The following is a 27841-nucleotide window of genomic DNA, read 5'->3' as shown; positions in this document are numbered from 1 at the left end:
TTTGAAGGCCAAAGGTGATGCAATGTGCTTTTGATGAGGGGGGCATAATGCTTTGGCTCCTCAGTTTATATTATACTGATAATTTTAAGAGGAAAGAAAGAACAAGAGGGAATACTTGTTAAATAAAGAATTGATTTCACAAAAAGAAAACTTCAGGATTATAATCTGCACATAAATACATATATTTAAAGAAAGTGAATAACACACCTTGTGATTCAGATGAATTGGATGACAGAGTTTCAGACAATTTTAATTTCTTGGTGGGAGGTGCATAAAGAGAATCTGCCTCAACTGCTTCTGTTGTGTCAATATCTAAGGTTTCATTGTATAATGGGGAATCACCAGCAGGGTGATTTTCATCTGAATAGGTTGGAGACTAAAAAGAGAAAAAATATTTTTATTTATATCACTTTAATTATGTTTCAAAAATATTTAAATCTGATTATGTATCACAAATGTAAGAATACAGAAACGTAAGAATAATAACATATAAAACATTCTTGATTTAATTGTCTAGCTCGATTCAATTTTGTTTCAGTTTAATAATAAGTACAGTACAGAACCTCTTATCTGGAAATCAGAAAACCATAACAAAATTCGATAAATTTTCCGACCATTTAAAAAAAAAAAAAATTTTTTTTCCTCATAAGATTTTAGAATTTTTCTTTCTTTTTTAAAAGATATTTACTTTACCATCATTTTAGAAATAATCATTAGTTCCCTACACTGTCAAGAAAAGTAAGAGTCTTGTACTAAATATCATCAATCATTCCCTTCCTCACCCCTTACATAGTTGTTTCTTTTCAATCATAGCTCAGTGAGAAGGGGTGACTCATTAAACACCAGTTTTCTTATCATCTGGCCCATAAGCAGGGGGAGTCATCATGTCTGCTGATTGCTTAGTTCAGGAGAGTTAAAAACAAATAATTTTATTTGTCTTCTTTGATTCTTAGAAATATCTTAAAAGTACTCTTTACGAAACTGCAGAACTCCTATTTTTTCTATTATCTCAGTACCCCTTCCTTTTTCCCCTTATTTTCTACTTTTTATTATTTTTTAAAAAATTATCTGACATTTCTGCTATTCCCCCTTTTAACATAGTGACAGCAAAGAAACAAGAATAATGACTCAAGGTCAAGTATTGCAACTGCACCTGTTTTTCAATTCATTCATTATGAATGGGGTGTGAAGAGGGGATAGAATGTGGTAGAACATAAATTCTTTTTATTGTTAGCTTCTGTGTAGGCTTGCCAATTTATGTTTAACTGGAATAGAGGAGAAATAAAATTGCTCAGCTTAATGAGGAATAAGATTTTGATACATGCGTTTTTCCTTCTGATTTCGATTAATGTTTTAGCAAAATGTTGAAACCCAAGTTAAACTCTTCTAGATAGTAATCGTGTGCAAGAATCATAGCGATATTGTCGCAGAACGTTCGAGAGTTTCTTGCTGAAAGATTTTTACTTTCTTTTCTGCAGAAATTTTCGAAAGGTTTTTTTCCCCATCCAGAATTATATTCAAAGATGTATTTCTAGTGCATAGAAGGTGGGAAAAGAAATGTTTGAGAACAATGAAGTAAAAAAATTTGTTTTTCTTCTTTTCCTGAAAATTTCAAAGGATTCTTTTTTTCTTCTTTTATTTCATCCAGAATTGATGTCTTTCTCAGGCATAAGAGGGGAAAGAAACGCTCATGATTTTTCTCTTCTGATTTCAGAATAATAAAACATAATGAAGTAAAAAATTGTGTTTTTCTTTTATCCAAAATTTTCCAAAGATTCTTTTTTTTCCCATCCGGAATTATAGTCATATGATGTCTTTCTCGCGCATAGGATTTGAAAGAAATGCTCATGATTTTCTCTTTTCATTGGAGAATAAATAAAGAAAAATGAAGTCAGAAATTTTGTTTTTCTTTTCTCCAGAAATTTTCATAAGATTCTTTTTGTTTTACATCTAGAATTATATTCAAATGATGTTTTTTTTTCTCGCGCATAGGTGGGGAAAGAAATGCTCATAATTTTTCCATTTTCAATTGTTAACAATGAAGTAAAAAAATGGAGTGAGTGGTTTTGAGTTCTGATGCAGATGTCGAAGTAGATGAAAGCGACAAGGAAGATGGAGCCTACCCCCCTTTTTTCCCAACTTACCTTTTTTGTTCACTTCATATTAAGCCTGCATATATTTTTATTTCATTATTTTTTTCCCTTTGCATCTTATTAAACTTATGTGAATTACTTTATCGTTTTTTCTTCTTTTTAAAATTATTTCTAAATAAAAATTTTTTAGTTGGGCTTGACAATGAAAAAACGGCTTTTTGTAGCGATTCAAAAAACCGGAAAAATCAGTTATCCGGAATATGATGGTCCTGATCGTTCCGGATAATCGGTTCTCTACTGTAATATGAATTTTGATTTGCTATCTTATTTTTTAAACTAGGAACTATAGCCTCTCATTCATCTTTATATTTCCTCCCTTAAAAAAAGATACATTTTAGTTATTAAATATATAATTTGTATAATCTAATGCAAGATCATTATGTTAATTGTAACAAAATGAAAGACAATTTGGATTTGAAAAATAATCATATGTACTTTAAAAAAATTCGACATAAGAATATAGAATGTATGTGACAATATGGAGTTATAGATGAGAAGTAATTTTACTTGATAACTATTTCTAATGATAACCTTATAATGTATAACAGTTCAAATTGCAAACTGTAATATTACAATGTCTAGAGGCATTTATATTTAAAAAAAATTTCCATTCAAATATAATGATTTATATCTGGCAACATCTTATCAGTTTCTCATTTTTCGTTTATTTTATTTCTACATTTTCTTTATTACTTTTGACATTAGGTCAAGTAAGAACAATTAAAATTATGATAACGAGAGAGAGAAAATTTTTGACAAAAATATATAAGTAATCATTATTTAAAGTTGAAAACTCAGGGGGGGAAAAAACACGTAAAATTGCAATAACTTTCAAATACATTGGAATTTTGAAAGAAGAAAAATCATGTTACGTTTATAATTGAAAATGGCCCTCACAGTCCATCAAATTTCAAAGCTATAGTTGCATTTCAACAGGCAAACTTCAAATTTAACAGTTGATAATACACAAAAAGTACTAATAATCGTATCCTAATATTTTCTATCTCATCAAATTCGAGATATATGTTCTTACATACCATTGCAATTTTAAAGTTCTAAATATTATACATTTTGCACAGCCAAACAAAATGTAAAGTAAAAAAAAGTGAGAAAAAATTTGCTAAAAAAAGTACTTGAAATAACAATAATTTTTAAACAAATCAAAATTTCAAAAAAACTCTGTGTTAAGTTCATAAACAAGCACAACCCTTTCAGCCGAATCTAGACTCTGTTTTATCCAACAAGTTTAACAGGAAATGACTTTTCAAATTAATAGAATGTTAAATATATTCTTGTTCCATTTTCACACACCTACATAGTTTCCAAATCTTATAGTTTTAGTGCAAAACAAAAAGCAGCATTAAAATTGAACAACCAAAAGAACATTGGCTGCTCTCCCAATAGTTTGATATAGGGAGAAATTAAAATTTGTTTCTCTGCTCCTAGATGACTTTATATTTTCCTTCATTTATCAAAATTAAGAGTAACATGTTGTATTAACTAAAATATTACATTTATAATTTAAAAAAAAAGAATACTTTTCAGAGCAAATATTTTTTGAAAGTTCACATATCTGGTATAACTTTTCACATTATCAATCATTATCTTTGCATTCGAGTAAGACTTAACAATGTGGAATTTTCTTTCCAAGTATTTTAGATCTCAATGGTTGTTAAAGGTTGCCATTGAAAGTACATCTTTAAACATAAATATTTTTTGTAAGAGGTATCATACGAAGTAGGTATAGTCTGCAATAAAAAATTAAATTGAAATGGGGATGTTTTGTTCCAATCCTTTAAAAAATTTATAAATAGACAAACTTTTATGAAGTGAAAAAATTATTTCTGCATAAAATTTCTAAAAATATCACATATCATGAGAGGTCTTATGATAATATTGTATATCTGTTGATTAAATTTAACAAACCCTGAAAAGATTACAATCCAAACAAATTATGCTATGTGTGCAACATGCATGCATATTTTACTTAATTTGTTTTATAGTGTGTATTATTTATAGTGTTATAAGTGATGTATTACAATCTATAATTTTTTTTCTTAGTTTTCTTAATCGAGTGCTTAATTTTTTTCATATTTAGTTATTTTATATAAAATTTTGTTTCGAGAAATCAAACTTCTAAAATATCTTTTTATTTTTATATTTTTTGCATATATGGTAATCAATTTTCAACAACAGGCTGATAATTACAAAGAACAAAATGGTTTGATAAATGCTATCAAATTTTAGATAAAGCTAATTTTATAACCGGCATTTTTTTGGGTTCATAACAACTACTATTCAACCATGTTGCCTTCTAATTTTGAACCCAATTCAGAAGACAAGGGAACTCCCAGATCAAGTATTGGGAGAAATTTGGTTTGGAGATATTTGCGTGGAGGACTTTTTGATGGAACTAACCCGCATTTGCGTTACATGGAAGAAGTTCACGAAAACCTCCCAAGGTTTGCCTGACAAGAAGTGGATTCACACCTGTGATCTGTCTACCACTGAGGATATTTTACATCAGCACCGTGGTCGCTGCGAGCAAAATCGACCAGTTATCGCTGGGATCAGACCCGGGTCACCTGATCGGATCCCCTGATCCACCACTGCTCGGATAATGCAAAGACTGCATACTCACATCTTCATCCATGATACGTCTGTGTTTTGACAAGTCTCTATTTAGTCGCCCTCTTCTCACAACAGGCTTAATTTTAATGGTTGGCACATGTTTACTCTGAGGATTTAAAGAAGATTTCAACTGAGAATTCATCAGAAAGGATTGTTTCGACTGCTCAGGTAGATCTGATGAAGATCTGTAAGAAAGAGACATTCATCAGAGAAGAGATAATCATTAATCTGTGCTTTTGCATCTTGAACAGTGTGATGTTAAGTTACAATATCTGAAATGCAGCAAAGCAAAGTCTCTAACTCAAATGTCTTTCATTTAAAAAACAGTAACTTTATAATATTTATTATTAAAAATTTCAATTCACATTTTTCATTAAAAAATAACTAAAAAAAAAGTGCTTTTTATATTAAAGTATTTATGGAAAATTTAGTATTCAAAATGTAAAACAAGAGCAAAATAACTAAAAAAATATATATTTATTGCATTTTGTAAGCACACTCATTTCCATAATGCTGAATTACAATAAAATATTATAATGAATTATACAAGTTAGAATTTAAAATAAGGTGCAAATACTTACGTATGACCCCAAACAGGTTCAAAATTGTGAATCTGGAAAAAAAGTATTATAAAACTTTAATTTAATCTTTACTTACACTCAAAACAAATTTGTGCAAATAAAGTATAAAATTTGCAAAAAAATATCAGGTAAAAAATGCAAATTATATTTCTTACATTACAGAGAAAAGGAATTTTCAAAATTAATAAATTGCACCAAAAATCCTTAAAATAAAGTTAGAAAAAAAGGGGATTAATTTTCAATGAAATGTCTATTTTAATCGAGTCAGGGCCCACCCTACGCATTCACCAACTCAAAAATTTGATAGAATCCTATATTGGGTGAAACAAATTGCATTTTAACAAAAGTATCGGCGAACAATTTTTTTGACCAAAAAGAAAAATTTATGTTCCCCTAGATCATTAAAAATCCAGCTATTTTTTCAGTAAATATTGTTCTCTTGACAAATTGTTTATTGAAATAAATTTTCGTAAAATTTAAAACAGATGCTAAAATAAGAAAATTTTACTTTAATTTTATGTTTGCCACTTTTCAATGATAGATAAAGTATAACCACCTGTACTCGGCTGGAGAAGAACGTGTTAAAATTCCATTCAAATTCCGTTTAAAACTTTCTGAGTAGTATAAAAACTAATAAAACAGAATTTAATGTTTCAAACTACTTATCTTCAAATGCGATCTTTTTTTTTTTATTCCTGAATGATTATAATCATGACTATACATAGTAGGTGAAGCAGTTAAAATTCTTTTATAAGAATTTTCACTTAAATAATGAAACGTTTTTCATTTAAAATGAAATATATTTGTTTAAAAGATAGTTGGAATCTAAAAAAAAAAACATAAAATCTTGCTTTAGGTTTATCTTAAAATTACTGCTCTAGTCTATGAAGTTATCAAAATTAATCCCTACCTATTCTTATTTCTTTTCATCAAAGATGATAAAACATTACAAAAATTTTAAAACAGCATCCATTTCATCCCTCCCATTCATTGCTCATTTATGCCTCCCTAACTTTAAAATGACTTTTAAATTTAATTTGCATTTTTGAATAGTTAAATTTATAGTAAATTTGCATTTTGACTTAAAAATTTGAATGGGAAAAAAAATTTTATCTTCAAAATTTGCCTTTGGCAAAAACTTTTGAAATTTGGCTAACACTTTTTATATTTAACTAGTAATTTTAATTACCCTGCTTCTGAATAGACTTATAGAACCCCTAGATATACAGAACATATTCTTATGCTCAACAATATATATATATATATATATATATATATATATATATATATATATATATATATATATATATATATATATATATATATATATATAATCAAAAATATCAGGCAAAAAAAGGCTTAAAAATATTGCTTAACTTCTTTATTCATTTACTCTGTTTGAATTAAAAGAAAACCGCCACTAAAGTGAGAATCAGCTATATGGTGCTTAACAAAAAATGGATTCAGAAATAAGCTGATGAAATGGTGTTTAATATTTTTTTAAAAAAATTCTTTTTATGGTGGAAAAATCAAGACAGAATCATTATGCCATACATTTTTTGCAATTGCAGTAAATTCAATAATTTATCAGAGAAAATTTTCAAGCATTTTGTAATAATAACTACACTTAAGGTTCTTTAAAAAAAAATTTATATCATTTTTATTTTGAAACTTTTATTCTAAAAATAAAACACTTGAAAAACCTAACATGAAAGTATGCTGAACAAAAGATGTAAATTCTTAAGTCACATGGGAACAAAAAAAAAGAATCACAATATGTTTTTCTTTTTACCTTCCAAGGATCTAATTTGCTGTGATCCCGTTCAGCTTCCCCTTTTAATTTCATCTGATTTTCAGGGGTAAATTCTCCTTCTTGTAATCTTTTCTTCCATTCTTGGCATGCTCGTGCAAAGAATTCATTGCTTAAGGCTGTGGCACAAAGCCTTACAGAATAGTCTGCCCCAATAACTCGATCTGCTTGAGGTAATAGATGCACTAATCGATATTGATATACAGGAGGTAATGAAGCAAATGTATGCTTGTTTAATAAAGCCTAAAATAAAACAATTATAAAATATCATTACAAATGCTGCTAAAATGGGAAGAAAAAAATTAACCATTTAAAATTCATTCTTACCCGCAAATTTGTATTTACAAGTATAGAATCGGGAGTTTCAATATTTATACAGCCTTGCTTAGTTTGAGCAATTTGAGCAGCTAAAAATAAAATAAAATTTGCGAAAAATCGTAAATATGAATACTTATTAATGTCATAAGTAAAAAACATTAAAAAAAAAACAAAAAAACAGTTACTGCATCTGTATTAAGAATTATACTAACCTGTACTTAATTTCCTGCTGGATCGCTTCCTCGGCTAAAAAAAAAAAAAGACAAAAAAAAAAATACATCATAAAATATTCCATTAAGAATTTGCACAGTATTTTACACAATTAATTTTTTACAATACATAAATAAGTCAAAACTATGTAAAATTACATTTTTAGTAAACATATTAATAATATTGATGCTACAAGATATTGAACCGAACATAGGGGTTCGTTTCAGTCAGAGATGACTGAAACAATCATTAAAACTCCAAAAACTTATTAGTAGAATCTTCCAGAAAATACAGCAATTTTCTACACTCAATTACAGCAAAAATAACAACACAAAGATCTCAAGTGCTTCAATGAACTCACAAAAGACTAGCAAATCAGAAAACTAGTGCAGTCACAAGCAGATAAATACAACGCTGCGCGAGGCACACTCCTATTTACATAGATTTGAAACCCCAGAACTTTCCACATGATTCTCAACCACTGTCACATAACACTGTAAATATTGGTACAATTGCTTTTAAACTCAAAGTTTCCAGAACAGTCATTATGTCATCAAGATTATCTAAGTCGATAAAAATGTTGCCAAACCAGAACTTTCATAAGAAATACATTAGGCGTTATTTTTTCTCAAAATTATGTCAGAATCAGGCAACTTAATTGCAAATTTTCTAATTTAACTGTTTATTTAGGGTTCGTCTAAAATATTTAGCCTTATAACAAAAGAATATTCATAAAATTTTATGCATGTTTACAAATTTGTAACTATATACACTGGGTGGCTAAATTATTATGACCAACCCCTCAATACACTGTTGGACCACCTTTAGCCCGTAATACTGCTCGAATTCTTCTTGACATAGATTCTATGACCCTGTGGCAGAATTTTTTCTGACTTTCTGCGACAAACCTAATTAGAACCTATATTTTTCTGCAAGATATTTTTATCGTTATAAATGTATGTGTAATGAATTTATAATAATAGATGAAATTCGTGTTTATAAAATAAGTCTAAATGCATGGAATAAAACTGTGTAGATTTTTTTCTTCTTAATTTCATAATATAAGTTTACATTTCTTAATAAGTTTAAATTGTTTAAGTATAAATTTGCATAATCTTCGATAATAACGAAAAGTTATAAATGTATAGATCTGCAGACAAAAATGCTTACTAGTAAAGATTACCCAGAATCTGTAATAAGACAGAACTTATAGAAATAGCTAAGAATGGACAAGAAGATTAAATTTATAAAACAAGATAGCTGAATTTGAAGTATCAGTTTAAAACAATATCAAAATTAAATTATTAAAGCAGTTTAAAACAGTATGGTTTAATGTTTCATTATAGTAGTTATATCAGGTACAGAAACAAATCAGGTGAAAAAATTAATATTGAAGTTGAGTAATCAAAATAATAGAATAGAATTGACTATAACCGAATTCTAAAAGCAAAAAAATTAAAGCAATAATTGTTTCAATTTTTTCTACATCTAATTAATTTTATCTCATTAATTATAGATTAATTAGATTCGATTAATATTGTACTGACTTATTGAAAGATTTTCTTTTTAAAAAAAGGCAGTAAATAACACTTTTTTCGTGATCAGATTAAGTTCAGAACGAAAAAATTACACAGCGCTTGTGATTTCGCACTGTATTGTGTAAATATATAGCATTGATTCCACACGAAGTATACAGAAGCGGTTTCCGACTCAATATGCTCAAGTATTTTCAACATCTCGAAACGAAATAGTCTTTATCAGTACTGAAACATCGGTAGTAGAGCCATACTCATAGGATGCAATTTTTTTCGCATGCGTATAGAAACCTGTTTGAAAGTGTTTCACCAGTAAATATTTTCCACCAATCTGGCTTTAATTCTCATGCCAAAAAATCGTAGATAGGGAGATATCTTTCAGGCTTTATTTCATTTATCGTTAGATTGCGATTTTTTTTTCTTTTTTTATCGACGACTTAATTCAAAGGATATAGGCATTTTATCTTTACAAAAAAAAATATATATATATACAGTCATTTTTTACTTTTTACTGCTTCTAAAATTTCTTGATTTGTTGGAAATGCTGTCTCATCCTTACTATCGATATCGCTACTAGTAAAAATATTTGATTCGAATCTAGAACGTTTTTTTTTTTTTTTTTCAATATTAGTAGCGTGGGAAGCTTCTTTTCCTGTCGCTTTCCAGAAAAAAAATCTCAGACATCGCTAGATGTTGTCGACTTATATCTTATTTCTTCTTCGGTATGCCGCTTTGAAAAATCAGTTTTCAAATTTTTTTTGATTATTGTGACTTCACAATTGCAACAAAAAACCTTTTCGCTAGACATGATTTTTTTAAAAAAAGAATATTTTTACGCATGAAATTTTCCACAAAAGTGCAAAAAATATAAAATGCTCTGTTCTCATAAGAAAACAAAGCAAATTACTGCGCCAGCGATTGAGGCCGAAGTTGACAAATTTCGAAGAATAGCTTAATAAAGGGGAAAAAAATTCTCCCCTATTTATCCAGTAACTGTTTGTGTTGGAGATTAACGGAGAATTACGAGTGCTTTTTCCTTCCGCGGTACGCTAGAAAAAAAATATTTCAAACAATTCTGTAAGAAAAATTTTTTGCAGAACCATTATTGCATCTGCAGAAATTTTTTGTTTCTGTAGAAAATGTTTTTTTTTTTGTTTTTTTTTTGTTGGTAAAACAGCTTCTGTTTCTGCAGAATTTATTTTGAGAACTTTTGTTTGTGGCAAACCAAAAAATTTTTATTTCCCAAATAAAAAAAAATCTTTCTGCAAGAACTCAGTCGCTTTCTGCGACAATGTCGCTGTGTCGCCGTGTTTCTGCCACGGGGTTCTATGAGATGTTGGTAGGAGATAGGAGGAATTTGAAACCATATTCGATGAACTGCACTTTTCAGTCCCGTCAGATTGGATGGCACTGGATCCAGCTGTCTGATGCCCTGTTCGATCCCATCCCACAAATTCTCTTTTGGACTGAGATCTGGTGATTGAGCTGACCAACAAAGCAAGGTAAAGTCACCGTCATGTTCTTGCTGAAAGTATCCATCCCCAGCAGGGTACACCATCAACATAACAGGATGCATTTGATCTTTGATAACACTTATATACCCTTGGGCATTCAGACGTTGCTTCACAGGAATCAACGGATCCATGCAATGCCAAGAAAATATCCCCCAAACCATAACATGGTCTAAACCAGCTTGAAGTGTTGCGGCAATGCAGTTAGGGTCCATGCTTACATGCTGTTTTCGCCATATCTGAACCCTGCCTTCCGCAAGGTGTAGTTGAAAACGGGATTCATCAGACCACATGACCCTTTTCCAGTCAATTACTGTCCAATCCTTATGCTCCTTTGCAAGCTGGAGACATCTGCTCTTGTTCAAGGCTGACAGCAAAGGCTTTCGAACAGATCGTCAGCTCCCATACCCTATATGGTGTAATGTGTGGCGCATAGTTCGTTCAGACACATTTGCAGTTGCACCTTCATTGGGATTCCCCATTATTTGATATACTGTTGCTCTTTCATAGGACTGGACAATTCTGGCAAGTCTCCCTTTAGCTCAAGTCTGTGACGACAACAAGTCTGACATTGAGATCTCATTTTATGCTTGGTAGTCCATTCTCTGTACACATTAATAACTGCTGCTCTCAAACACTTCACAAGAGCAGCCGTTTTGCCGATTCTGGTTCCATCGCTTCAGGCGTTTACAATCATCCTGTGTCCAAACTCAGTTTAGTCACCTTTTCTACCCATATCTCCGTATGTAACAGTGCAATGGATGGTTCACTTGCCTTGTATTCCCTTCTTGTTTTATTATTGTTCTAATTTATACCTTATTCTTAATATTGTTCAAATTTACACTTTACAAGTTTCAAGAATTTCTACTAAATCACTGCAGAAACACAAACACATCAAACAGACTACATGGAAATTGTGGGGTACTCATCTATCAAGTATGCCCACATCAATTTTAAAATGTTGCTTAATATTATATAGCCCTAAGCCCCTCATATAAAGTTTAAAAATACAGAAATTTTTTTTAAAAAAAACAGGTCTTAATTTGTATAACAGTTTAAAAATTTCAAATCACAGATAGTTTTAATTATTATGATTTAATTTGATACAATTTTTAAGAATTAAAAAAAGTAGTTTTTTTGTAATTCAATAGAGAGAAAAAAAACTTGACAGGTCAACTGCAACTAAATTTAAACAGATACGAAGAAAGTATCATAGCGTTGCAGAAAAAAATAAGATGAATAAAAATTATATAATGAAGAAAAATGTCTCACCTTGAAACTAAGTCCTGGTATTGAAGCAAGTAATTCTCGCATTGTTTGAGGTTTGTGCCTAGTACTCTCTCGCAATGAAGTTTTCTCCAGAGAACATCTCCATCTTTCTTCAGGCACACATCCTACAAAAATAGTTTTGAAAAATCAAAAACTATACAATACACATGAAATAAACAATTGAATCATTCCTATAATTCCGCATTGTTTTCACAATAAAAGTTGTTAGATTTTGATGCATTCCTTTAACTTTTTAGAAATTATATCAGATTGAAAGGGAAAAGTGTTGTCCCCAGGTGGGCGAGCAGGGGACTCTCTTCATTTGGGGTTGATAGGTAGGCTTCTTTTACTTCAAAGAGTGGATCTAACCTTTACCACGTGCACAATCATCTTAGCTGCTAGCAGATGCAAGCAAAGATACCGTTAGAAAAGTAAAATAGTATTAAACCAATAGAAAAATATTAAACCAACAGAAAGAAAATTTTAATTTCTAAAATCGGACTAATCTGCTAGAGCAAAACAGAGCAGGATCCTGATTATTCAAAGAAATTGGAACCAGACATACATGGAATTATCCCTTTGATGCAGAATTTTTATTAAACGTATTTTTCATTTTTTTAAATTATTTTTTATTAATCTGGATCAAAATAAGTGAAAAGTATTATAATAGGAATTTTAATAATTTATAGTTATGAAATACAGCATAAAACACCGGTGTCTTGGTTTAAAGGTAAAATATTCCTAACACTATTTTTTCAAATGTGCAAATGTTTATTTCAGTGTGCAGTTATTCAAATCAAAAAGAAACAGTTATTTATCATTTCTCTACTTAATCAAATCAATTATTGATAAATTTGTGATTGATTATTGATAAACTAGTGTCTTGGTTTAAAGGTAAAATATTCCTAACACTATTTTTTCAAATGTGCAAATGTTTATTTCAGTGTGCAGTTATTCAAATCAAAGAGAAACAGTTATTTATCATTTCTCTACTTAATCAAATCAATTATTGATAAATTTCTAAAAACGAAAATTTCCAAATCACTTTTTGTTTGACCTTTATATTTTAGCACGAACATAATTCTAATAATCTAATAGATTTTTTTGGAAACTATTAAAGACTAGTTTTTACAATTAAAAAATACCAAAACATATTTTTGCTTTTAACTTGAGTGTCAGAAAAAAATATATAAAAGAGAAACCGGTATCCCATCTGCGTCAAAGGGATATAGAACACTGTATATCTGACCAAGATTAAGATTTTAGGAGTGAACATATTTTCAACATTGGGGCTTTGAAATTTATTAAATAATTTAACTTTGCAGTTAATTTAACTTAACGTTCCAAGATGGAAAAAAATTTAACCGATTAACTTAAGCATGCATAAGTGAAAGAAATTGCGTCTTAGAAGTAGGAGCTTTCTTAAATAGACTTAATAAAAAATACTTAAAGTATACCTGCAACAGTTGGAGCAGGAGGTAACGGTTTCATAATAATCCGAGGTATAGGTGGAGGTGCATTACCACTAGCAGCAATTGCTGTGTTACGTCGGCGCCTCTTCTGCTGCTGTCGTAATGCGTGTTTAATGGCTCTTTGACTATGACTTTGAGACACCTACAAAAACAAAAATTTATTATTGCAGATTTTTATTTTACAAGGTATTATTCAATTTTTGTACACTGTATTATATCCGCCCTTATTGAATCTGTTGTCCCAAAAACTTTGAATTTGACAGTTTAAAAAAAAAAGTACAAATAAAAAATTCAGCAGATAAGGCAGAAACCAAAATATGTAAGGCAAAGTATGTAGCCAATTTTTTTAACACAATTTTAAAAATTCAAAAATATTAAAGCACTTTCTTCTTTAATAAAAAAAATCATATTCGACAATGTGAATCAATTATTTTTCCTGTTGTTGAAAATTCTTCATAACCATGTACATAAAACTACATTTTTAAAGACTTAATCTTGATAAAATAAATTGTAAAAACTTTATTCCATACTTAATTAGCTACCTTAAAAACATTTTGTGCATAATTTTAAAAATGCTTAACATGAAGTTGCACATTCTATTTGTTAAACTATTAATTACAGTGGAAAATCCCATACCTGGAATTGTCAGGACTTCAACAAGTTTGGAAAATAGATTTTTCCAGATAATAGGTCCGTAAGGTAAGCAAACATCAAAACATCCTACCTCAATAAAAATAGACAATAATGTGTGATTTCTAGGGGTAATAATTCTTTTTTGCAAGACGTAAGAAGAAATTTTTTTAATTTTTTCCGCACTGTAGTGAAATTCCGGAATTGGTTTCCATGACAACCAATTTTTTAAAAATATTATAGTGAAAATCGAACAAAAAAAAAAAAATTGGAATACGGGTAAAAATCATGAAGCGGAAATTAGCAGAAAAGCGGAGGATTTTCTTCCCTGCATACTATTTTTAACATGTTGCAAGTGAAAAAAAAAATAATTATTATTTTTTTTTTTTGAAAAAGGAAAAGTGTGGTGTTATTTTGATTGTTAAAAAGCGTTTAAAAAAAATGAAGACCCTTCCGGTAATTGGACATCTGGATATAGGACTTTGTACTGTAAATGATTTCCATCATGCAAAAATAAATTCATTTCAATTTCTACAGTTAGTTACACATTAATTAAAAAGTTATTGTGTGCATAGCTTATGCTTCAATAAAAATTATCTATAAATGTGTACAGTAAAAACATTTATAAGATAAATATCATTAATTACATTGAATTAGTGAGGATGTGTAGAGTTAAGCGCACTAAAATCCTAAATTAATTCATTTTAGAAACGTTCATTAGTAAATGACCCCCTGTTAAATTTTCATTAAAAAATATAATTTGGTTCAGTATTTCTTTACTTAAATGATTAAAATATAGTTTCAATAATTTTTAACTGAAAATAACTTTACAGAGTAAAGTTAAGCATTTTTGTCAAAAGTAAATAACTATGTGGTCCCTATATTTATGAGATCTGAGATTACTGAATTAGTTTGTACAGATATTATTAAAAAAAATAATAATAATAATACTAAACTATGTGAAGTAGGTAAAAATTGCAAATGATGAATCATTTTCACAGTAAATACTAATTACCTTTGCAGGAGAAGATACAGATAAATTAGCAGCTGAGGCTTGATTGCATTTTTCATTCTTAGTATTTTCTATCATATTTTCCCCATTCATTCGACGTATTCGAGTGTAGTACTCATTCTTATACGCAAGTGGTTTCACCGGAAGCTGATCATTTTTATGAACTCCTGTTTCTTCCATTTGGTGGTTACAACTGCTATTTACAGACAATGGAGAGCTTTTGTAACCAGGAGGTAGACGCACATATAGAACTGAAAAAAGAAGAAATCATTCATTGTTTTTTTTAAATAGTTCAAATTATTCTCAGCTGAATGAAGAAAGTGAAGGCAAACTTATAATATTTAATGTTGTTAGTTCTTAATTAAAACTGTGCAGTTGTAAAAATAAAAAATTTAGACAGTAGACCCATTTTCTCCTAAGCAATAAATAGTTTACGAAATTTAAACATGTCATTAATTAACTAGAACTTCGCTTTCAAACCCAGTGGTTTACATACTCCTAAAAGTTTGCCATGTGTGTTAAGAAGGTTAGCGAAACTATTATTGTAATGGCAAAATTTGGAGTAGCTATCCTAAAAACATAATGAAATAATTGATATGGATATAGTTACTGTTGAAAATCTAAAAAAGTTAATTTACTTTTCCTGAAAATTTATTTCATTTGTTTTCTAGTACATTCCATAATTTGTAACTACAAAAGATTGCCTACTCAGTTGATATCTTTTGTTAATATGAATGACTTCAATTTGTTATTACAAAGCACAGGTATTGCTATTTTCAGTGTGCATTATACATTTAAGGCAATGCTCAAAGGTTTTCAACTTAGGATTTAATGGATTAATTATTCTTAATGACTCAATTTAGTCAATTCATAAATTTTTAATTGAAAACTGCATAAAAATACACTATGTATTTACAACAAGTGAAATAAAAAGCTGTAACCATGATTATTCAAAACACAGACAGTTATCTAAATAATACACCTTCAATTAAAAATAATTAATTAAAAAGAAAACCTATTCCTAAAACATTTTTCAGCAGTTTTTTTTTCACAATTTAAAAAGTTTGCTAAATGCTTCAAAAGAAAGTTAAGTTTAACATTGCTTGAAATACGTTTGTGAAGGACAAGTTTTAAAAGACTTATCTTCCTCAAAACTCCTCAGAATACCCAATACTTAATCATTCGATAGTTTTCTTTTTTTATTATAAATACTTAACTTTACCCATTTCACAAGAATAAAAATGAAACCCCTTAATTGGGACCTTTCCCACAGTTGGACGGGCAATATAAAAGAGGTCAGCAAATCGTCCCCAAAAAAGGTGATCATCTATAACATGAAAGAACAGGAAATGCATTTAATCTTAACTTTCTACTTTAAGTATTAAGAAAGGCAATTAAGTTTAAGTTAAATCAGAATAAAAATCTAAAAGAAATCAGTTAAAATCTAAATGAAATCAGTTAAAATATAAATAAAATTAGTTAAAATATAAATTAAGCTACAATTAAAGACACCGTAACAAATAATTTTCACTCCAGATCCCCCCGTTTGAATTAGGCTTTTTAATGCATTTGCTTGGCATTATGAAAAGCAAACGAAACACACACTATTAAGCAATATTATATCATATTAGAATTGTTATTGAACTCATATTACACACATAATTGATGAGATTTAGGTTTTAAAAAGGTATAATGGAAAAGAAAAATAGTAATCTATTTTATTTGTGCATCCATAAAATGTTATAATTTTCTTTAGTTCAATAGTTCAAGGGAAAAAAATTATTAATCACTTTCCGTTATTAACCTGTTGGTGAAGAGAACTTTATCCAGACTAGTAAGAAATATAACTTTTTGAGCTATGTATAAGAAACGCACTTTCAAATAAAAATTTAGTTTAAAGTTACAAACAGCCAATTTTGATCACATGTGCTTTTTTCAAAATTGACCGTAGACCAACTTTTACTGAAGATATAACAAAATGTTTCCAAATAAGTTTTTAGCTAAATTATGAATGAAAAATAATAAAAAATTTTTTCCAGTTATAACAAATGCTTTTATTTACTAGAAAACTATTTCTTTAATGATATTGGAATTAGTAAAATCATTAGAATAATCAATGTGTTATTTGCAAGAAAATATTTATATTTTGTTTGTAGGTATTAGTATCTATCTGTAAAGTGCAATGCCTACAAATCCAAATTAAAAAATAAATATCTTACTACATTAACTCATGTGCTGAAAACAAATTTAGTATGAGATTAATACACAGTTATCACATTTTTCTACAGTTGTCTTTGAATAGAATTCATTATGATTTTACTTATTCTCTATTAATAAGAAACTGATAAATACATGGATTTCCAAAATGACATATATGAATAATTTTTAGGTTATTATAATTTTAAATTTGGACGTGTTGAACGTAAATGAGTGTTACCCAGCACTAGATACAAGGTAAAACTAGCCGGGTTAGGGTACCGGTCCTCGAGACTAAAAACTAGGTCTGAAAATGCAGTGCAAAGCCTTCATACTCAAAAAGTAATGTAAAAAAAAAATTTTCAGGTAATAACTGGGAAAACATAACATGAGCAGGTAAGCAAAATACCCAATACATCTTTAGTCTCCATCACATTTTAACTTTCTTAATTTTTATTGTTAGGTTAGAAATATTTTCACACTTCATGGGTAAATTTATATACACAATAAAAAGAATGAAAGAAGAAAAAATATTGATATCAGCTAAAGTATACCTCTATCATTCTTTCTGCCAGGAGATAAAGAAGCCCCAGAATCTTGATCAGAATCACCGGGATCAAACTCTTGGCCACTCTCTTCTTCATCGACTTCCATCTTCACGCCACCATCCGGAATATTACTCTAAAAAATGAATTATGATTATGCACAGAGAACAATCTTAAAGACATTGGAATATGTAATGGCATAAACAGATAAATATTACTTCATATAGATTAATAGGAATTTAGAAGATTATTATTTCTATTTTTCCCCTTAAAACAGAACATTAAAAATGAACTAAAAATTAATTAGTTTTAAATAACTTCACATAAGGCTAAAAAATGCAATATTCTATGCAAGAAATAAGAATGATAACAACCACAGGAAAAATTAAACTCATGATAAAATTCATCCTATAAAACTTTGAAAGAGTAGTACAATAAAAATGACCAACAACAATGCTGAAAATAATAGGATCAGTAATGCACACTGACCACCATTATTTCCCATAAAAGCTGAAAACTGTTACCCCTGATTGAACTTTGATGCTTCAAAGCTATTCGTTCATAAGTTTTTAAAAAAATTAAGTCAATATAATAAGAAATACATAGGATGAACAAACAATATAGAAATCTTTTTGTTGAAAAATAAAAACGTAATGCAACTTACTGCAAGTCCAAAAACACTGGTGCATCCATCTACTCTATAAAACATTGCTTCTGGTCCTCTGGAATGCAGGTGCAGCATTGCATTTAAACATGCTAAAGAGGCTGGACCACTATACAAAACAAAAATTTTCATATTATGTATGTATCATGATAATACATATATTTCAAATTATATACATCATGAAAAAATCATATTTAGTATTGATATAGTGTTCTCCCAAAGCGTTTTTAGAAGGGCCTTGGTCCCTATTAAATCTGCCCTCCTTGCTCTTTGTGTAAAAATAAAACCTTAAAAACACTGCCTTTTTATTTTATTTTCAGGAAAAGGTTGTTTTCTTAACTACCTGTTTCATTGAAAAGTCCACTTCTGATTTATTTAGTTACAGATAATCATATAAATTTTATTTTTAATTTCATTCCTTCATTTTTGTAAAAAAGTTTTCTGATGTTGTCTAGTTATATAGTTAAAACTCGTGCGATATTCGGTTCCAGAAATATCCACATCTTTTACTTGGAGTTTTTAATTAAAAATGTATAGCTTGCCTTAAATTCTTTTTCAAAAGCTTCAAATTTTTATGTCACTTTGATAATGAGTGAGAATTACTTTTTAAAATATACAAATAAAATAGTGTAAGAAGGAAATTGAAATTCAAATTCAGTTATTACATAATATTACACATATTAATAAATTTAAACAGTGATAAGTGAGTGCCTTTTCAAAACTCAAAGTGCCCTAGGGAGAACTTTGGTTGGAAATATAATTCTAACAAATTTTATGAATTAAAAGAATATATGAAAGAGATCTTTTGAAAAAGTGATCTAGTATTTTGGTGCATGTCCAAATGTAACAACTTAAACAACATTTTAACAAACGATAAACTAAGCAAATATTTTAAAATATTTTCTTGTGCTTTAATAAAACTTTTTGCAACAAAATGTATTTTGTTACATGTGAAATGGTAAACAGTCTTAACAGCAATGTTAATAGTTTCTCCCATAAATTTATAATGTTTAAAATTATCTGAATTTCAAAAATTCAACAAAAAAAAATTTTTTTTGCATAAGAAGTGAATATTTACTGCATATGATACCAGTAAAATTTTAAAATAGCTGTAGTTAAAATTACTGTTTGCACGTTCAAAATTAAGATACAAGTTGATTCAATACAATTTTATTAGAATTTTAGAATGGAAGAACTTGTTAGACATTTCAATGGATTGTAGAAAATGAATTATAAAATGCATCACAAAATTAGGTAGCTCTTTGCAAAATAAGGATGATGGGTTACAAAGCATCACTTAGCATGTTCTTATAAAAAGATTGTAATAAAAACTGACTATTGAGAAAAATTATAGAGACATATTTAACAATAGAAAGACGGATAAGGCCAATTTGGCTCCTCACATTTTCTTTTCTTTCTTTCCTTTTAGTTCTAAAAATAACTTGAGGAAAGTGTTGAGTATTTCTGACTTTTCATAATGTGATCCATTTTAAGCGCTTATTATATAATTCAGATGTCAGCGTCATAGAAACATATATAGAGAGAATTTTATACCTAGAATGAAAGAGGAGCAACAGTGGCCCCTTGGCATTTTGGTAGGTATCACTTAATCCCAGGTGGTTTTGAGTATAAGGTACCCTTAGGTAAATACAGTGAAACCCCGATTTTACGTTTCTCAGGGGACTGTGTAAAAAAAACGTAAAATCCGGGAAAACGTAAAATACGGGAAATACTTAGATAGCAAAAAATCATATAATAATAATGGGAAAATAAAACAAACTAAAGGTAGTAAAGATGACTCTTTCAAAAGGTACTATTAAAATCTATATTTCACGAAAAGAAAATTAGTATTTAAAGAAAAAAACATACCAGTTCAAGATCACTTTTACAATTTTTGTTAAGAATCATGTAATTTAGGTGCAAAATAGTGCGTAATAGTAGATTGTTTTTTAGACATTGAGTTCAAAGTAAATGCCTCATCTTCCAGGACTGAAATCTTTTGCAAATTTTTTTCCTGGTCTTTGTATGATAGAAAATAGTCTTTCACTATCAGCAAACTTATCAATGCTGTGTTGAAAGAAGGAACGGGCTGTGCTTCTGTTTCTTCTTGTTCATCTTCATCGGCGGATACATAACATCGTCCACGGATGGAGCAGTGGTTCTCTCAGCTTCGCATGTTGCTAAGTTTTCTCGGATGTACTCGAAGTCATAGCTAACTGCTTCATTGTCATTCTCCGAGTCTAGTCTATCTAATCCTGCATCTGTTAACGGTTCATTAGAAGCTACGATTCCGCTTTCTTCAAAATAGTGGGAAATGCACTTTTGTGTAACGCTTCTCCAAGCAGCAGAAATAAAATGCATAGCCTCCAAAACACTTAACTTTAGTTTGCAGGCGTCATTTAGGTTTCCGTTCTCTAGTTCAGCTACAGCTTGCCGGACAAGTTGCTTTCTGTAAAAAACCTTAAATGATCGAATAATGCCGAGATCACAAGGCTGTAATTTGCTTGTACAGTTTGCAGGAAAAAACTCAACACGCACATTAGATAGCTGCATATCCGGATGTGCACTGCATTGATCGATGAACAAAATTATTTTGCGGTTCTGAAATTTCATCTTTTTATTCAGTTTCTGCAAAAGTCTAGAAAACAGTAGTCTGTGGAATGCGTTTCTGCTTTCATAGATTTACTTTCAACAACGTGGATGAGCTTTAAAAAAGCAAACATAGAAAAAATATTGCTTATTAAAACATTTTTTTATTTTTTTTCTTTCTACAAAAAACGTAAAATGCGGGAAATTCCGTAAATTAAAAACTTACAATCCGGGTAAAATTAACATTGGAGGTATACGGAAAAACTGGGTTCTGATGAAAAAAACGTAAAATGCGGGAAAAACGTAAATTCGGGGGACGTAAAATCGAGGTTTCAGTGTATAAGGTACAGCAGTTTCATTGGAAAAAAAATAGTAATTCAACATATCAATAATATTTTTTATAGAAAAAATGTAATTTCGCTATCCAAAAAACTATGCCTAGTTGAAAAGTCAGTATCCCATTTAATCAAATATTTCGGTTAAAAAAATTTTAAAAAATACCATAGAATTTCAATGATTAAATATATTTTACATAAACCAGGGGTGCACAACCTTTTGTTTTGTTAAATTTTTGTTAAATTTTCTTTAAGATAATATTTTACAACTTATATTACTCATTAAATTATTTATTTGGTTTTTATACTTACATTCTGCAAGCTTCGCATATTTTTTAAAATTTTATTTTAAAATGAACTTTTGTATCACATGATATGATTAAAAAGGACCTTTTCTTTTCCCCAATATATATAATGCAGTGTTTTCTCTAAGAGATTTTTTTAAGGGCGGCCCACCTGTCTGCAGTTTGATGTCCCCTATTGGCCTTTTTTGTAAAAAACAGCAGCCATTCAATAAAAATACAGCCTTTTTATTCATAATCCATTAAAAAAACAATTCATTGTCTAAATAAAAAATACACACAATCAAAATTATTTGTGTTTATAGGTTTAATTCTGATTACTATAACAAATATTTTTTCAGAATTATTTTCAAATGCTTTTTCCACCAGCTTTTTGTTCAAACGATCTGAGTATTTATTTTGTAATTGATGGCTTCACTTTATGAGTATCGATAAGATCGATCTGTGATATGCGTCGCCTCGGCTGATGCGAAATTCTTGAATTTCCTCATGGGAGCAGGCCTAGTATTACAAGTCATAATTGCACCTACTTTCCATGCATCTAATTATAACACTGTAAGCAGACAATGTTGTCTGGTATTTTAGGTCTGTTATAAATGTATATTAACTAACATGTCTTTACTGCACTGGCTCTCATTGTTTAATTAACTTAACCCACTAGTCATGTAAAAATTCTTTGTGCTATAAATATATCTGTCCATAATGTTTATTTAAATTTAATGCATAGATTATGTAACTTGCAGTTCAAATTTCTAATGCTTTAAATAAATTATGTTTTAACATTCTTTGGATGTTTCTCTGTTAGTTACAAATAACCATGGTCTTCTACCATCAGCTAATGCTGGAATGCTTGATTTACCGTACGTAATTAAGGGCTTCATCACTTCTTACTTTCTGCTTTTCCCATTAGAATCAACGGTTTTTGAGGTTTGCAGAAATTTGCTAATTAGCACAAGACTCACATGCCTGATCATCACCTAAAAACCTCTAGAAGGAACACGGATCATGGTATGTGAAGCCCTAGTCTTGGTTACCAATACTCTATAACTGTGTTTATTATTAGCAGTATTCTTCAATAAATAAATTGTCAATAATAAGTACAGAAACAAATTTTTTTAATGATTTTCCAAAAAAAATATATATATTAAGTTATTTAAATTACTTGTTAGTAATAATATTTAAATCAGTGTAATTTTAATCAATCAACCACGATTAAAAGTTATTCACTAGTTAAAAAATGGATAGAAGAACGTGAATAATACATACATTTATAACATTTTAAATAGCAAAAGAAAATCATTTTTACCTGACATCTTTTAATCCTTTAGCACGAATGACATTAAAAATCTCTTTGTCTCCCAATGGAGTTTTTGGGTAAAGTTCTAAAGCCTGAAACAAGAGAACATAATATTAAAATAACAACCATAAACTCACACTAAACTTATCATAAGAGATCAACCCTAATTTATTTATTTTTAAGAAATAAAAATACAGCGAAGAATTGATACATATAAAATCAATTTGAATTATTTTCAGATTTTAGGCCCATAAGATTATCAAAAATAATTTTTTTAATTTAATACTGCCAAGAAATTAAGGGGGAGGGGGATAAAAACCTGTTTTTGGATCTAGGATGGTTAGGAATTGCTTTTGCTACCATATTTTTTTTTCCAAGTAGTTTTTTTTTATTTTTAATTTAAACCCAATATAAGTTATTTGTACTTGTGTTGCAGGTAAACTGCTTTGTTATATGATAAGAAATTTCAGGGTACACACTCAGAAGGCTGAAATCAGAGGTATAATCTTAAATCAAATATGTTTTTCTCGAAAACTTTAGCGATTTTATTATTCCTAATTTCTATATTCTGTATATTTTTTCGAGGATATGGCAATTATTCCTAACTGATTTTTTTTTTTTAGGTACCACAGAACACAGTTTGCTTTTGTTTTTGTCTTTACCAATGATATCTAATTTTTCTATACATTTTTACCACTAGATATTTGATGTTAATTTTGTTTAATGAGTTAATAGAAAAAAATTCTGCTAAATCTTGGTTAAAGGAGGATAAGGATGAATATAACATTTAACTAGGTTAGTTGTGGTCACAATGTTTCATAGTCACCAGATGCTTAACTTGCATCCTAAACAGCCTCTTTTTAACATAACTCACAACAATATGTTTATGCCTTTTTAAATGCTTGCCTTCGTGCATATCCTCATGTTTGAAATATGATGAATGGTGTACATGTACATACCTAAAATATCTGTAGTTATGTTCCATATAATGTGTTATTCTAATGTGTTCATCAAAGATAAAAGGTAATTTTTAAAACAGATTTCAAACTATTAACTTAATAATCGTTTGCCTTAAGAAGCTATTTGTTTTGTTGTTATCACTAATTAAGACTTCAGTGATGCACTTATTTTCTGGAATGTATGTTCATAAGTTTGGTCTTTCAAAACAAGATTGCTAGTTTAATTTAAAACTGGAATTTTATCACTCGTAAGGAAAAGTCCTTTTAAAAATTTGCTCTTTTTTTCCATTTAAAAAAACAAAATTGCATTTATTTTAAGGTAAGTGAATTAAGAGATATATATTTTAAGATTACAGAAAAATTATTTATTTAAATAGCATCAATATCTAGTAATAAAATATAATTTTTGTTTACAAACTTATAGTTACTTCTTTAAACTAGTCATTTTTACTGGTAAACTAGCAATTTCATCATGATAAAACATAATTTATGGATGTTTTGAATTCAGATGTTAAATCAAAACAAAACAGGGCATTAATAATAATTAGAAAAGAAATAATCCTGTAGTTGGTAGGGAAGAAATAAAATTCTGTCTTTTCAATTTAAAAAATAATTTATTTGTATTTAACTCTTTAAAAGTTAAAGCATCGATTAGAGAAATTCATTACCATACAATCAATTATACTAAAGAGAGAAATAAAAGGATATAATTAACTATGAATATTCATAATTCAATCTGAGCTGTCACTAATCTAGCCAAATGTTTGAAATAAAATAAAGAATGAAAGGAAAAAAGTGCCGATGACATGCATTTTTTCACCCTTAATATACCAAGCACGTAAATATTTACCGATTTTGTAAAACACTGATTAATCTCCCCCCTCAATTTTTGAAGAAATCCTTGGAAGGGGAAATCAAGGACACCGAAGCAAAAGATAATAAATAAAATAAAATTCGATTATATTTAATTCAAAATTATCCATCACTATTCAAATTAGTGTCATATAAAATCAAAGGTTCTGATTCATATTCACACAATTTAAAAATTACACAAAATTATGACTCATATCCCTGCATTGGTGAAAATCTAATATCGCAATTGGTTTCACATGATTTTAATATCAAATATCACATCTGATATCTGCACAATTACAATTTGTTTCTACACGATTTAAAGAAATCAAGAATTGCCATTCGTAATCGTGCTAATTTGAAAACTACCTATGGTGATTCATATTTTTATGACTTAAAACTACCCATCGTGATACAAATAAACGTGATTTAAAAAAAAAAAAAAAAAAAACACTGTCATTATTATTCCTGGGTTTTTAAAGATCGAACATCACATTTTGTATTAACACACATTTTTACATCTTAACATTTAAAATCAGTTTTAAATTTATCAACTACTTGGAGTTAATTACAAAACTACTTACATTTTGTAGTTAATAACAAAATTCAATTGTAATTTTCAAAGTGTAAATGCTTTTGCTTGAACAGTTTTTGAATGTTATTCCTCAATGAAAAGCTAATTAAATGAAATAATAAAACAATAAAAAGCAAACAGCTATCAGAAAAGCTTTTTTCTGCAGTATTCACTTAACAATTCATTTTAATTTTCTTATATAATTATCTTAAATTTTTCTGTTGATTATCTTACTTTTCAATATTTGTATCTTTTTGCAAAGTGAAAGTGTTTTTGTATTTGTAATTAATTTTTGATAAACAATATTGTGGCTAGAATTCTTTCTTTCTGTTTATGTTTTAAAATAAAAAATTTCTGAGGTCTACAAAATAATTCATTTGTTTTCATATAAAAATAATCTAAATTAAAATAGATTTTATTTTGAGTCTAAAAATTGTGCTTTTTTAAAATTCCTTTTAATTAATTTTATAACCTAACTGCATGATGCCAATCGAATAAAAAATGAGAAAAATCTTTCGCATTATTTTTTTTTTGCTAATTTTTAATAATAAAATTTTTTAAACATACAGCTAAGAACAAATAATTCAAAAGTAAGAGGTTTCTTTCCTGACGAAATCAAATATTCTACATTTCTAGTGATATAAATCACCAAGATAAAAAAAAATTGCAAAAAAATTAAAATGTTTCAAGTAATAAAAACTCACAATGCTTGGATGTTATGCAACAGAATTTAAATTATCATATATCTTCACTCATTTAACCCACTGGCGGTTTAGCAAATAGGCGAAATTGGGAAAATGTTTCTCCCCAATACACCACTTTTCTAACTAATAACGTGGGAAAACCGGTTTTGCAGATGCGGAGAAGACTGCAGGTTAAAATATGACTTTTTCCCTGCAGAACCATCAGTGGGTTAATAAAACATTTACTTAAATTCTAATGCCTAGAGGAGACGATTTACAATTCAAAATTTATGTAATTTTCAGAACTAATTAATTTTAGAAATACATTTCTATAAAATTCAAATAAAACAAATATTAATTTAATATAATATACTATAACACTTTAAGAATTGCTGCAATTATAATTAGCTAAAATATGCTTTTAAATTTATCACAGAGCAATAAAAGAAAAATACTGCACTAATAAAATAATTTCACACTAACCTAATTGCAAATTACTACATTAATAAAAAAATCAACTATTGATGAAAACAAACATTTAAAATATAACTTTTAAAACAAAATACTAATGTTAAATCACTTAATTTATTACAAATAAAACATCAATATTAATAGATTTAATTAGAAAATTAAATTCATTTTAAAACATAATGTTACATATACATCAGATATTAAAATACAAAATTGCATTAACTAGGATAAAATCCTTCAGATTTTATAAAACTGAAGAAATAGTTTTCTACTGAAAAAATGCATCTATTATATTAAAAACAGACTTGTAAATAAATATTTACCTTAAAAATAAGTTTATTTAAATCTACGAATAATAATAATAAATAAGATTTATAAATTTGCAAAAAAATTTCACGTAAACATTTAAGGAGAAAATATCACTTTTAAGTAAGTTTCGTTTTCATATTTTATTTAAATTTCGAAGTTTACGTTATAGCATACATAATTAACAAAATTAAAACAAAAATTAACAGTAAAACAACCTACTTAAAAAATAGTATAAAATAGTTTCAAGAAACAAATATTGATACATGTCATATGTAGTAAAAAATAGAGAATTTACGAATGTAAATACAAACGATTAATGAGCTTAATTTCATAAACATAACTCATAATTAGGACCAAGTACAATATAGGTAATTTTTTAAAAGAGTTATAAAATATTTAAAATTCATGTAATAGAAGCAACGAAGCACTCAAACAACATTTAAATCGACTGACTGACACGAAGAAGAAAATCACTTTTGCGACTATTTAACTTACGAGCTTCGCCGCTTCAGTCCATGTTCGAGCTTTCTTTTTTCTAGCTTGTCTTTCTTTCGAAAGTTCGAATTGCATTTTCCCGGGTACACAAATAACCATTAGTGAATTATGTATCCTGGCGATCGCCGATACATAAAAAATAATGTTAAAAACGCAGTAAACGTAAGCACTTTGTCAGAATCACTAAGTCAGCCATTACGTCCGCCATGACACTATTAAGACAACAATGTCACGTGACTGCCTATTCAAGCTATCCTGTTGATAGTCGATACGATTTCTAATTTTGTCTGCATTTCAATGAAAAGTGTACAAATACAAATTACATTACCCAAATTGCATTGAAATTAAGCAAAACAATTACAAGTATTTTGCAATAATGTTTATTTTAAGTTAAAAGAAATAGTAATCGATTATACTGGGATGAAAAATGTGAACTCT

The 27841-nt window shown here is 28.6% G+C and overlaps 1 protein-coding gene across 4 annotated transcripts in view; it reads right to left on the bottom strand.

Annotated features, from left to right (window-relative positions):
* The window catches only part of Asx (transcriptional regulator additional sex combs), a 42900-nt gene extending 15059 nt beyond the window's left edge, over nucleotides 1-27841 (bottom strand). For 3 of the 4 annotated variants that reach the window (XM_087158467.1, XM_087158463.1, XM_087158476.1), the window contains exons 1-13: nucleotides 27404-27841; nucleotides 23070-23152; nucleotides 18538-18646; nucleotides 17883-18009; nucleotides 15136-15383; nucleotides 13476-13632; nucleotides 12022-12143; nucleotides 7706-7739; nucleotides 7503-7582; nucleotides 7158-7418; nucleotides 5366-5397; nucleotides 4795-4969; nucleotides 208-376 (exon numbers count right to left, since the gene is read on the bottom strand). In XM_087158467.1, the coding sequence (XP_087014593.1) occupies nucleotides 208-376; nucleotides 4795-4969; nucleotides 5366-5397; nucleotides 7158-7418; nucleotides 7503-7582; nucleotides 7706-7739; nucleotides 12022-12143; nucleotides 13476-13632; nucleotides 15136-15383; nucleotides 17883-18009; nucleotides 18538-18646; nucleotides 23070-23152; nucleotides 27404-27502 (1696 nt within the window). In that variant the 5' untranslated portion in view covers nucleotides 27503-27841. The other variant, XM_087158472.1, reaches the window with a different exon arrangement.

This window comes from Parasteatoda tepidariorum, chromosome 1, assembly GCF_982258835.1.
Source record: "Parasteatoda tepidariorum strain Cologne lab strain chromosome 1, Ptep-v5.0, whole genome shotgun sequence".
Classification (NCBI taxonomy): domain Eukaryota; kingdom Metazoa; phylum Arthropoda; class Arachnida; order Araneae; family Theridiidae; genus Parasteatoda; species Parasteatoda tepidariorum.
This window is presented reverse-complemented; position numbering and strand designations above follow the sequence as displayed.